Source organism: Salmo trutta, unplaced genomic scaffold (genome assembly GCF_901001165.1).
Source record: "Salmo trutta unplaced genomic scaffold, fSalTru1.1, whole genome shotgun sequence".
NCBI classification, from domain to species: domain Eukaryota; kingdom Metazoa; phylum Chordata; class Actinopteri; order Salmoniformes; family Salmonidae; genus Salmo; species Salmo trutta.
The window spans coordinates 508,979-522,564 of record NW_021823104.1 but is presented as its reverse complement, the minus strand read 5'-3'; the positions used below and the strand labels follow the sequence as shown (position 1 = coordinate 522,564).

The 13,586-nt window shown below is 47.2% G+C and overlaps 2 protein-coding genes across 7 annotated transcripts in view; one reads left to right on the top strand and one right to left on the bottom strand.

Moving 5' to 3' along the window:
- Nucleotides 1-13,586, bottom strand: part of LOC115188923 (AP-5 complex subunit zeta-1) — a 389,472-nt gene that overhangs the window by 173,735 nt on the left and 202,151 nt on the right. The gene's annotated exons all lie outside the window — the stretch shown is intronic.
- LOC115188928 (E3 ubiquitin-protein ligase SMURF1-like) overlaps nucleotides 1-13,586 on the top strand; it is a 31,735-nt gene that overhangs the window by 15,615 nt on the left and 2,534 nt on the right. For both annotated transcript variants that reach the window (XM_029747764.1, XM_029747762.1), the window contains 4 exons: nucleotides 4,824-4,899; nucleotides 5,183-5,382; nucleotides 7,391-7,475; nucleotides 12,434-12,580. In XM_029747764.1, the coding sequence (XP_029603624.1) occupies nucleotides 4,824-4,899; nucleotides 5,183-5,382; nucleotides 7,391-7,475; nucleotides 12,434-12,580 (508 nt within the window). The remainder of the gene's footprint in view (nucleotides 1-4,823; nucleotides 4,900-5,182; nucleotides 5,383-7,390; nucleotides 7,476-12,433; nucleotides 12,581-13,586) is intronic.

Genomic DNA, 13,586 nt, shown 5'->3' with positions numbered 1-13,586 from the left:
ACCAATCAGAAACCAACTTCTATAGTGAATGGGAGGCGCTCTTCAATTACCATTTGGAAAATAAAAATAGTAGCTCTTTTTTAATCATGGCCATCAAAACTGTTTTTAACAAGCTATTTGCATTTATAATTGTTGCGCAATGACTGTGCTTCTAGAATGCCCCGTTTCAGTCCAGCAACGGTGATATTCCACTCTCAATAGGCTCCGTAACGGTGATATTCCACTCTCAATAGGCTCCGTAACGGTGATATTCCACTCTAACTAGGCTCCCTAACGGTGATATTCCACTCTCAATAGGCTCCGTAACGGTGATATTCCCCTCTCAATAGGCTCCGTAACGGTGATATTCCCTCTCAATAGGCTCCGTAACGGTGATATTCCACTCTCTATAGGCTCCGTAACGGTGATATTCCACTCAATAGGCTCCGTAACGGTGATATTCCAATCTAACTAGGCTCCGTAACGGTGATATTCCACTCTCAGTAGGCTCCGTAACGGTGATATTCCACTCTAACTAGGCTCCGTAACGGTGATATTCCACTCTAACTAGGCTCCGTAACGGTGATATTCCACTCTCAATAGGCTCCGTAACGGTGATATTCCACTCTCAATAGGCTCCGTAACGGTGATATTCCACTCTCTATAGGCCCCGTAACGGTGATATTCCACTCTAACTGGGCTCCGTAACGGTGATATTCCACTCTAACTAGGCTCCGTAACGGTGATATTCCACTCTAACTAGGCTCCGTAACGGTGATATTCCACTCTCAATAGGCTCCGTAATGGTGATATTCCACTCTCAATAGGCTCCGTAACGGTGATATTCCACTCTCAATAGGTGGCGTAACGATGATATTCCACTCTCAATAGGCTCCGTAACGGTGATATTCCACTCTAACTAGGCTCCGTAACGGTGATATTCCACTCTCAATAGGCTCCGTAACGGTGATATTCCACTCTCAATAGGCTCCGTAACGGTGATATTCCACTCTAACTAGAGTCCGTAACGGTGATATTCCACTCTCAATAGGCTCCGTAACGGTGATATTCCACTCTAACTAGGCTCTGTAACGGTGATATTCCACTCTCAATAGGCTCCGTAATGGTGATATTCCACTCTAACTAGGCTCCGTAACGGTGATATTCCACTCTCAATAGGCTCCGTAACGGTGATATTCCACTCTCAATAGGCTCCGTAACGGTGATATTCCAATATAACTAGGCTCCGTAACGGTGATATTCCACTCTCAATATGCTCCGTAACGGTGATATTCCACTCTAACTAGGCTCCGTAACAGTGATATTCCACTCTAACTAGAGTCCGTAACGGTGATATTCCACTCTCAATAGGCTCCGTAACGGTGATATTCCACTCTAACTAGGCTCCGTAATGGTGATATTCCACTCTCAATAGGCTCCGTAATGGTGATATTCCACTCTCTATAGGCTCCGTAACGGTGATATTCCACTCGCACTAGGCTCCGTAACGGTGATATTCCACTCTAACTAGGCTCCGTAACGGTGATATTCCACTCTCTATAGGCTCCGTAACGGTGATATTCCACTCTAACTAGGCTCCATAACGGTGATATTCCACTCTCAATAGGCTCCGTAACGGTGATATTCCACTCTCTATAGGCCCCGTAACGGTGATATTCCACTCTAACTGGGCTCCGTAACGGTGATATTCCACTCTAACTAGGCTCCGTAACGGTGATATTCCACTCTAACTAGGCTCCGTAACGGTGATATTCCACTCTCAATAGGCTCCGTAATGGTGATATTCCACTCTCAATAGGCTCCGTAACGGTGATATTCCACTCTCAATAGGTGGCGTAACGATGATATTCCACTCTCAATAGGCTCCGTAACGGTGATATTCCACTCTAACTAGGCTCTGTAACAGTGATATTCCACTCTAACTAGGCTCCGTAACGGTGATATTCCACTCTAACTAGGCTCCGTAACGGTGATATTCCACTCTAACTAGGCTCCGTAATGGTGATATTCCACTCTAACTAGACTCCGTAACGGTGATATTCCACTCTAACTAGGCTCCGTAACGGTGATATTCCACTCTAACTAGGCTCCGTAACGGTGATATTCCAATATAACTATGCTCCGTAACGGTGATATTCCACTCTCAATATGCTCCGTAACGGTGATATTCCACTCTCAATAGGCTCCGTAACAGTGATATTCCACTCTAACTAGGCTCCGTAACGGTGATATTCCACTCTCAATAGGCTCCGTAACGGTGATATTCCACTCTCTATAGGCTCCGTAATGGTTATATTCCACTCTCTATAGGCTCCGTAACGGTGATATTCCACTCTAACTAGGCTCCGTAACGGTGATATTCCACTCTCAATAGGCTCCGTAACGGTGATATTCCACTCTCAATAGGCTCCGTAACGGTGATATTCCACTCTCTATAGGCTCCGTAATGGTGATATTCCACTCTCTATAGGCTCCGTAACGGTGATATTCCACTCTAACTAGGCTCCGTAACAGTGATATTCCACTCTAACTAGAGTCCGTAACGGTGATATTCCACTCTAACTAGGCTCCGTAACGGTGATATTCCTCTCAATAGGCTCCGTAACGGTGATATTCCACTCTCAATAGGCTCCGTAACGGTGATATTCCACTCTAACTAGGCTCCGTAACGGTGATATTCCACTCTCTATAGGCTCCGTAACGGTGATATTCCACTCTCTATAGGCTCCGTAACGGTGATATTCCACTCGCACTAGGCTCCGTAACGGTGATATTCCACTCTCAATAGGCTCCCTAACGGTGATATTCCACTCTAACTAGGCTCCCTAACGGTGATATTCCACTCTCAATAGGCTCCGTAACGGTGATATTCCCCTCTCAATAGGCTCCGTAACGGTGATATTCCCCTCTCAATAGGCTCCGGAACGGTGATATTCCACTCTAACTAGGCTCCGTAACGGTGATATTCCACTCTAACTAGGCTCTGTAACGGTGATATTCCACTCTCAATAGGCTCCGTAACGGTGATATTCCACTCTAACTAGGCTCCGTAACGGTGATATTCCACTCTAACTAGGCTCCGTAATGGTGATATTCCACTCTCAATAGGCTCCGTAACGGTGATATTCCACTCTCAATAGGCTCCGTAACGGTGATATTCCACTCTAACTAGGCTCCGTAACGGTGATATTCCACTCTCAATAGGCTCCGTAACGGTGATATTCCCTCTCAATAGGCTCCGTAACGGTGATATTCCACTCTAACTAGGCTCCGTAACGGTGATATTCCACTCTAACTAGGCTCCGTAACGGTGATATTCCACTCTCAATAGGCTCCGTAACGGTGATATTCCACTCAATAGGCTCCGTAACGGTGATATTCCACTCTCTATAGGCTCTGTAACGGTGATATTCCACTCTAACTAGGCTCCGTAACGGTGATATTCCACTCTCTATAGGCTCCGTAACGGTGATATTCCACTCTCTATAGGCTCCGTAACGGTGATATTCCACTCTCAATAGGCTCCGTAACGGTGATATTCCACTCAATAGGCTCCGTAACGGTGATATTCCACTCTCAATAGGCTCCGTAACGGTGATATTCCACTCTCAATAGGCTCCGTAACGGTGATATTCCACTCAATAGGCTCCGTAACGGTGATATTCCACTTTAACTAGGCTCCGTAACGGTGATATTCCACTCTCAATAGGCTCCGTAACGGTGATATTCCACTCTAACTAGGCTCCGTAACGGTGATATTCCACTCTCAATAGGCTCCGTAACGGTGATATTCCACTCTAACTAGGCTCCGTAACGGTGATATTCCACTCAATAGGCTCCGTAAAGGTGATATTCCACTCTCAATAGGCTCCGTAACAGTGATATTCCACTCTCAATAGGCTCCATATGCTGTGTGTCATTAATAAGGTCAATAAGATGCATGAAAACTATGCCAATAACTATAACAGCTATTCAAATTTCATTTAGGGGTTAAGGTAAGAGTACGGGTTAGGGTTAATGTTAAGGTGTTAGGGTTAATGTTAAGGGTAAGGGTAAGAGTACGGGTTAGGGTTAATGTTAAGGGTAAGAGTACGGGTTAGTGTTAATGTTAAGGTGTTAGGGTTAATGTTAAGGTAAGAGTACGGGTTAGGGTTAATGTTAAGGGTAAGAGTACGGGTTAGGGTTAATGTTAAGGTGTTAGGGTTAATGTTAAGGGTAAGGGTACGGGTTAGGGTTAATGTTAAGGTGTTAGGGTTAATGTTAAGGTAAGAGTACGGGTTAGGGTTAATATTAAGGTGTTAGGGTTAATGTTAAGGGTAAGGGTACGGGTTAGGGTTAATGTTAAGGTGTTAGGGTTAATGTTAAGGGTAAGGGTACGGGTTAGGGTTAATGTTAAGGTGTTAGGGTTAATGTTAAGGGTAAGGGTACGGGTTAGGGTTAATATTAAGGTTTGGGTTAGAGTAAGAGTATGGGTTAAGATAAGAGTACGGGTTAGGGTAAATAGGATTTTGAACAGGACTGAATCCCCACAAGGTTAGGGTATAGGTTAGGGTTAGGGTAGGGGTTAGGGTAGGGGTTAGGGTAGGGGTTAGGGTAGGGGGTAGGGTATAGGTTAGGGTTAGGGTAGGGGTTAGGGTTAGGGTTAGGGTAGGGGTTAGGGTAGGGGGTAGGGTTTAGGGTAGGGGTTAGGGGTACGGGTACGGGTTAGGGTAGGGATTACGGGTTAGGGTAGGGGTTAGGGGTTAGGGTAGGGGTTAGGGTTAGGGTAGCAAGGTTAGCTGTACTAGACTGTGGGTGTAACGTGTGTTAACTGTGTTTTCCAGTGAGCCTCCAGACCAGAGATGGTTTGGGCAGCGGAGGATCTGTGGTCGACTGTAGAGCACTGTTAGAGAACGAGGGGTGAGGATTAACAGGGGTGTGTGTGTGTGTGTGTGTGTGTGTGTGTGTGTAACAGGGGTGTGTGTGTAACAGGGGTGTGTGTGTGTGTGTGTGTGTGTGTGTGTGTGTGTGTGTGTAACAGAGGTGTGTGTGTAACAGGGGTGAGTGTGTGTGTGTGTGTGTGTGTGTGTGTGTGTGTGTGTGTGTGTGTGTGTGTGTGTGTGTAACAGGTGTGTGTGTGTGTGTAACAGGTGGGGGTATGTATGTATGTAACGTGTGTGTGTGTGTGTGTGTGTGTGTGTAGGCCTGTGTTTGAGAGCTGTTTCAGTGAGGAGCCGCTGCCGTACTCAGACCCCACTGGCGCCGCTGGGGGCGGGACCTGTCCACCGGATTCACCCAACCAGGAGAACCGGCTCCAGGCTCAGCGAATCAGAGGCCAGGATTCCCAAACCCCTCAGAACCGACCGCATGGCAACCAATCACCAGATCTGCCTGAAGGATACGGTGAGAGAGAGAGACAGAGAGAGAGGTTAGGGTTACAGGGCCAGGTGTGTGATATTGAGCAGGGCCAGGTGTGTGATATTGAGCAGGGCCAGGTGTGTGATATTGAGCAGGGCCAGGTGTTTGTTATTGAGCAGGGCCAGGTGTGTGTTATTGAGCAGGGCCAGGTGTGTGATATTGAGCAGGGCCAGGTGTGTGTTATTGAGCAGGGCCAGGTGTGTGATATTGAGCAGGGCCAGGTGTGTGATATTGAGCAGGGCCAGGTGTGTGATATTCAGCATGGCCAGGTGTGTGTTATTGAGCAGGGCCAGGTGTGTGATATTGAGCAGGGCCAGGTGTGTGTTATTGAGCAGGTGTGTGTTATTGAGCAGGGCCAGGTGTGTGATATTGAGCAGGGCCAGGTGTGTGATATTGAGCAGGGCCAGGTGTGTGATATTGAGCAGGTGTCTGATATTGAGCAGGGCCAGGTGTGTGTTATTGAGCAGGGCCAGGTGTGTGATATTGAGCAGGGCCAGGTGTGTGTTATTGAGCAGGTGTCTGATATTGAGCAGGGCCAGGTGTGTGTTATTGAGCAGGGCCAGGTGTGTGTTATTGAGCAGGTGTGTGATATTGAGCAGGGCCAGGTGTGTGTTATTGAGCAGGTGTGTGATATTGAGCAGGGCCAGGTGTGTGATATTGAGCAGGGCCAGGTGTGTGTTATTGAGCAGGTGTCTGATATTGAGCAGGGCCAGGTGTGTGTTATTGAGCAGGTGTGTGATATTGAGCAGGGCCAGGTGTGTGTTATTGAGCAGGTGTCTGATATTGAGCAGGGCCAGGTGTGTGTTATTGAGCAGGGCCAGGTGTGTGTTATTGAGCAGGGCCAGGTCTGTGTTATTGAGCAGGTGTGTGATATTGAGCAGGTGTGTGATATTGAGCAGGGCCAGGTGTGTGTTATTGAGCAGGTGTGTGATTTTGAGCAGGGTCCAGGTGTGTGATATTGAGCAGGGCCAAGTGTGTGATATTGAGCAGGGCCAGGTGTGTGTTATTGAGCAGGGCCAGGTGTGTGTTATTGAGCAGGGCCAGGTGTGTGTTATTGAGCAGGGCCAGGTGTGTTATATTGAGCAGGGCCAGGTGTGTGATATTGAGCAGGGCCAGGTGTGTGTTATTGAGCAGGGCCAGGTGTGTGTTATTGAGCAGGGCCAGGTGTGTGATATTGAGCAGGGCCAGGTGTGTGTTATTGAGCAGGTGTGTGATATTGAGCAGGGCCAGGTGTTTGTTATTGAGCAGGTGTGTGATATTGAGCAGGGCCAGGTGTGTGATATTGAGCAGGGCCAGGTGTGTGATATTGAGCAGGGCCAGGTGTGTGTTATTGAGCAGGGCCAGGTGTGTGTTATTGAGCAGGGCCAGGTGTGTGTTATTGAGCAGGGCCAGGTGTGTGTTATTGAGCAGGGCCAGGTGTGTGATATTGAGCAGGGCCACGTGTGTGATATTGAGCAGGTGTGTGATATTGAGCAGGGCCAGGTGTGTGATATTGAGCAGGGCCAGGTGTGTGTTATTGAGCAGGTGTGTGATATTCAGCAGGGCCAGGTGTGTGATATTGAGCAGGGCCAGGTGTGTGATATTGAGCAGGGCCAGGTGTGTGTTATTGAGCAGGGCCAGGTGTGTGTTATTGAGCAGGGCCAGGTGTATGTTATTGAGCAGGGCCCGGTGTGTGATATTGAGCAGGGCCAGGTGTGTGTTATTGAGCAGGTGTGTGATATTGAGCAGGGCCAGGTGTGTGATATTGAGCAGGGCCAGGTGTGTGTTATTGAGCAGGTGTGTGATATTGAGCAGGGCCAGGTGTGTGTTATTGAGCTGGGCCAGGTGTGTGTTATTGAGCAGGTGTGGCTGCTCCGGTCAAGACAGACAGCAGTGTGTGACCTTTCTCTCTGTGTGTGTGTGTGTGTGTGTGTGTGTGTGTGTGTGTGTGTGTGTGTGTGTGTGTGTGTGTGTGTGTGTGTGTGTGTGTGACCTGTCTCTGTGTGTGTTACAGAGCAGCGCACTACGGTCCAGGGACAGGTTTATTTTCTCCACACACAGACGGGAGTCAGTACCTGGCACGACCCACGAATACCCAGGTACCACCCTCACTAGCCTACCCTCTACCCTCACTATACTACCATCTATCGTTACTGTACTACCCTCACTATACTACCCTCACTATACTACCCTCACTATACTACCCTCACTATACTACCCTCTACCCTCACTATACTACCCTCTACCCTCACTATACTACCCTCTACCCTCACTATACTACCCTCACTATACTACCCTCTACCCTCACTATACTACCCTCACTATACTACCCTCTACCCTCACTAGCCTACCCTCACTATACTACCCTCTACCCTCACTATACTACCCTCTACCCTCACTATACTACCCTCACTATACTACCCTCTACCCTCACTATACTACCCTCTACCCTCACTATACTACCCTCTACCGTTACTGTACTACCCTCACTATACTACCCTCACTATACTACCCTCACTAGCCTACCCTCTACCCTCACTATACTACCATCTACCCTCACTATACTACCCTCACTAGCCTACCCTCACTATACTACCCTCTACCCTCACTATACTACCCTCTACCCTCACTATACTACCCTCACTATACTACCCTCTACCCTCACTATACTACCCTCACTATACTACCCTCACAATACCACCCCTCACTATACTACCCTCTACCCTCACTATACTAACCTCACTATACTACCCTCACTATACTACCCTCTACCCTCACTATACTACCCTCTACCCTCACTATACTACCCTCTACCGTTACTATACTACCCTCACTATACTACCCTCACTATACTACCCTCACTATACTACCCTCTACCCTCACTATACTACCCTCACTATACTACCCTGTACCCTCACTATACTACCCTCTACCCTCACTATACTATCCTCACTATACTATTCTCTACCCTCACTATACTACCCTCTACCGTTACTATACTACCCTCACTATACTACCATCTACCCTCACTATACTACCCTCTACCCTCACTATACTACCCTCACTATACTACCCTCACTATACTATACTACCCTCTACCCTCACTATACTACCCTATACCCTCACTATACTACCCTCTACCCTCACTATACTACCCTCTACCCTCACTATACTACCCTCTACCCTCACTATACTACCCTCTACCCTCACTGTACTACCCTCTACCCTTACTATACTACCCTCTACCGTTACTATACTACCCTCTACCCTCACTATACTACCCTCTACCCTCACTATACTACCCTCTACCGTTACTATACTACCCTCTACCCTCACTATACTACCCTCTACCCTCACTATACTACCCTCTACCCTCACTATACTACCCTCTACCCTCACTATACTACCCTCTACCCTCACTATACTACCATCTACCCTCACTATACTACCCTCTACCGTTACTATACTACCCTCTACCGTTACTATACTACCCTCACTACACTACCCTCACTATACTACCCTCTACCCTCACTATACTACCCTCTACCCTCACTATACTACCCTCTACCCTCACTATACTACCCTCTACCGTTACTATACTACCCTCTACCCTCACTATACTACCCTCTACCCTCACTATACTACCCTATACCCTCACTATACTACCCTATACCCTCACTATACTACCCTCTACCCTCACTATACTACCCTCACTATACTACCCTCTACCGTCACTATACTACCCTCTACCGTCACTATACTACCCTCTACCCTCACTATACTACCCTCTACCCTCACTATACTGCCCTCTACCCTCACTATACTACCCTCTACCGTTACTATACTACCCTCACTATACTACCCTCACTATACTACCCTCACTATACTACCCTCTACCCTCACTATCCTACCCTCTACCCTCACTATACTACCCTCACTATACTACCCTCTACCCTCACTATACTACCCTCACTATACTACCCTCTACCGTTACTATACTACCCTCTACCCTCACTATACTACCCTCTACCCTCACTATACTACCCTCCACCCTCACTATACTACCCTCTACCCTCACTATACTACCCTCTACCGTTACTATACTAACCTCTACCCTCACTATACTACCCTCTACCATTACTATACTACCCTCTATCCTCACTATACTACCCTCTACCCTCACTATACTACCCTCTACCCTCACTATACTACCCTCTACCCTCACTATCCTACCCTCTACCCTCACTATCCTACCCTCTACCCTCACTATACTACCCTCTACCCTCACTATACTACCCTCACTATACTACCCTCTACCGGTACTATACTACCCTCTACCCTCACTATACTACCCTCTACCCTCACTATACTACCCTCCACCCTCACTATACTACCCTCTACCCTCACTATACTACCCTCTACCGTTACTATACTAACCTCTATCCTCACTATACTACCCTCTACCCTCACTATACTACCCTCTACCATTACTATACTACCCTCTATCCTCACTATACTACCCTCTACCCTCACTATACTACCCTCACTATACTACTCTCTACCCTCACTATACTACCCTCTACCCTCACTATACTACCCTCTACCCTCACTATACTACCCTCTACCCTCACTATACTACCCTCACTATACTACCCTCTACCCTCACTATACTACCCTCTACCATTACTATACTACCCTCTACCCTCACTATACTACCCTCTACCCTCACTATACTACCCTCACTATACTACCCTCTACCCTCACTATACTACCCTCTACCCTCACTATACTACCCTCTACCCTCACTATACTACCATCTACCCTCACTATACTACCCTCACTATACTACTCTCTACCCTCACTATACTACCCTCTACCCTCACTATACTACCCTCTACCGTTATATCCACCCTCTACCCTCACTATACTACCCTCTACCCTCACTAACTACCCTCCACCCTCACTATACCCTCCACCCTCCTACTACCCTACCCTCACTATACTACCCTCTACCGTTACTATACTACCCTCTACCCTCACTATACTACCCTCTACCCTCACTATACTACCCTCTACCCTCACTATACTACCCTCTACCCTCACTATACTACCCTCACTATACTACCCTCTATCCTCACTATACTACCCTCTACCCTCACTATACTACCCTCTACCCTCACTATACTACCCTCACTATACTACCCTCTACCCTCACTATACTACCCTCTACCTCACTATACTACCCTCTACCCTCACTATACTACCCTCTACCCTCACTATACTACCCTCACTATACTACCCTCTACCCTCACTATACTACCCTCTACCCTCACTATACTACCCTCTACCCTCACTATACTACCCTCACTATACTACCCTCTATCCTCACTATACTACCCTCTACCCTCACTATACTACCCTCTACCCTCACTATACTACCCTCTACCCTCACTATACTACCATCACTATACTATCCTCACTATACTACCCTCTACCCTCACTATACTACCATCACTATACTATCCTCACTATACTACCTTCTACCGTTACTATACTACCCTCACTATACTACCCTCACTATACTATACTACCCTCTAACTTCACTATACTACCCTCTACCCTCACTATACTACCCTCTACCCTCACTATCCTACCCTCTACCGTTACTATACTACCCTCTACCCTCACTATACTACCCTCTACCCTCACTATACTACCCGCTACCCTCACTATACTACCATCACTATACTATCCTCACTATACTACCTTCTACCGTTACTATACTACCTTCTACCGTTACTATACTACCCTCTTCCGTTACTATACTACCCTCACTATACTACCCTCTACCCTCACTATACTACCCTCTACCCTCACTATACTACCCTCTACCCTCACTATACTACCCTCTACCCTCACTATACTACCCTCTACCCTCACTACTCCCTCTACCGTTACTATCCTACCCTCTATCCTACCTTCCCCCACTACCTCCCCACTACCTCTCCATCTATCCTACCTCCCCCCTACCTCTCCATCTATCCTACCTCTCCCCTACCTCTCCATTTATCCTACCTCCCCCACTACCTCTCCATCTATCCTACCTCCCCACTACCTCTCCATCTATCCTACCTCCCCCACTACCTCTCCATCTATCCTACCTCCCCCACTACCTCTCCATCTATCCTACCTCCTCCCTACCTCCCCATCTATCCTACCTCCCCCCTACCTCTCCATCTATCCTACCTCCCCCACTACCTCTCCATCTATCCTACCACCCCCCTACCTCTCCATCTATCCTACCTCCCCCCTACCTCTCCATCTATCCTACCTCCCCACTACCTCTCCATCTATCCTACCTCCTCCCTACCTCCCCATCTATCCTACCTCCCCCCTACCTCTCCATCTATCATACCTCACCCCTACCTCTCCATCTATCCTACCTCCCCCCTACCTCTCCCCTACCTCCCCCTACCTCTCCATCTATCCTTCCTCCCCCACTACCTCGTCCTTTACCACCCTACCTGAATTGGAACGCATCCAGTTGGAAGGCTTAGAGCTCAGTAAGGTGTGTTGTGATTGGTTTAGAGCTCAGTTAGGTGTGTTGTGATTGGTTTAGAGCTCAGTAAGGTGTGTTGTGATTGGTTTAGAGCTCAGTTAGGTGTGTTGTGATTGGTTTAGAGCTCAGTTAGGTGTGTTTTGATTGGAGTAGAGCTCAGTACGGTGTGTTTTGATGTGGTGTAGAGCTCAGAAAGGTGTGTTGTGATTGGTCCAGGCACCTGATAGTGAGGTGTGTTGTGATTGGTCCAGGGACCAGATAGTGAGGTGTATTGTGATTGGTCCAGGCACCTGATAGTGAGGTGTATTGTGATTGGTCCAGGCACCTGATAGTGAGGTGTATTGTGATTGGTCCCAGGCACCTGATAGTGAGGTGTATTGTGATTGGTCCCAGGCACCTGATAGTGAGGTGTATTGTGATTGGTCCAGGGACCAGATAGTGAGGTGTATTGTGATTGGTCCAGGCACCTGATAGTGAGGTGTGTTGTGATTGGTCCAGGGACCTGACCAGTGTGAGCTGTGAGGAGTTGGGTCCGCTGCCGGCCGGCTGGGAGGTGAGGAGCACGGTGTCTGGAAGGATCTACTTTGTGGATCACAACAACCGAACAACGCAGTTCACTGACCCTCGGCTGCACACCATCATCAGGTACGTACTTATTTCACGTATTTCACTTATTGCACTTATTTCAGTTACTTCACTTATTTCAGTTCTTTCATGAACGTAGTTATGCAACACCCCAATGCCCCTTGTGTGAAAAGTAATTTCCACCTTACACTCAATAACTGGTTCCCTTTAGTTGCCATGACTCCAACCAAACACTTCCTGTAGTTGCCATGACTCCAACCAAACACTTCCTGTAGTTGTCTCTCACCTCGATGTGGAGGAATTTACTGTAGTTGCCATGACTCCAACCAAACACTTCCTGTAGTTGCCATGACTCCAACCAAACACTTCCTGTAGTTGCCATGACTCCAACCAAACACTTCCTGTAGTAGTCTCTCACCTCGATGTGGAGGAATTTACTGTAGTTGCCATGACTCCAACCAAACACTTCCTGTAGTTGTCTCTCACCTCGTGGTGGAGGAATTTTGGCTCAGATCCTCCCACAAACATTTCAATTGGGATTTGGTTTGGACTTGGACTCGGCCGTTCCAAAACTTCAAATGTGTTGCTTTTTGGGATCCATGTTGTCCAAAGGGTTATACTTTTAACTCACCTGTCCGTAGAACATTCCTTTAACTCACCTGTCCATAGAACATACCTTTAACTCACCTGTCCATAGAACATACCTTTATTTCACCTGTCCATAGAACATTCCTTTAACTCACCTGTCTATAGAACATACCTTTAACTCACCTGTCCATAGAACATTCTTTTAAGTCACCTGTCTATAGAACATTCTTTTAACTCACCTGTCCATAGAACAATCCTTTAACTCACCTGTCCATAGAACATTCTTTTAACTCACCTGTCCATAGAACAATCCTTTAACTCACCTGTCCATAGAACATTCTTTTAACTCACCTGTCCATAGAACAATCCTTTAACTCACCTGTCCATAGAACATTCTTTTAACTCACCTGTCTATAGAACATTCCTTTAACTCACCTGTCTATAGAACATTCTTTTAACTCACCTGTCCATAGAACAT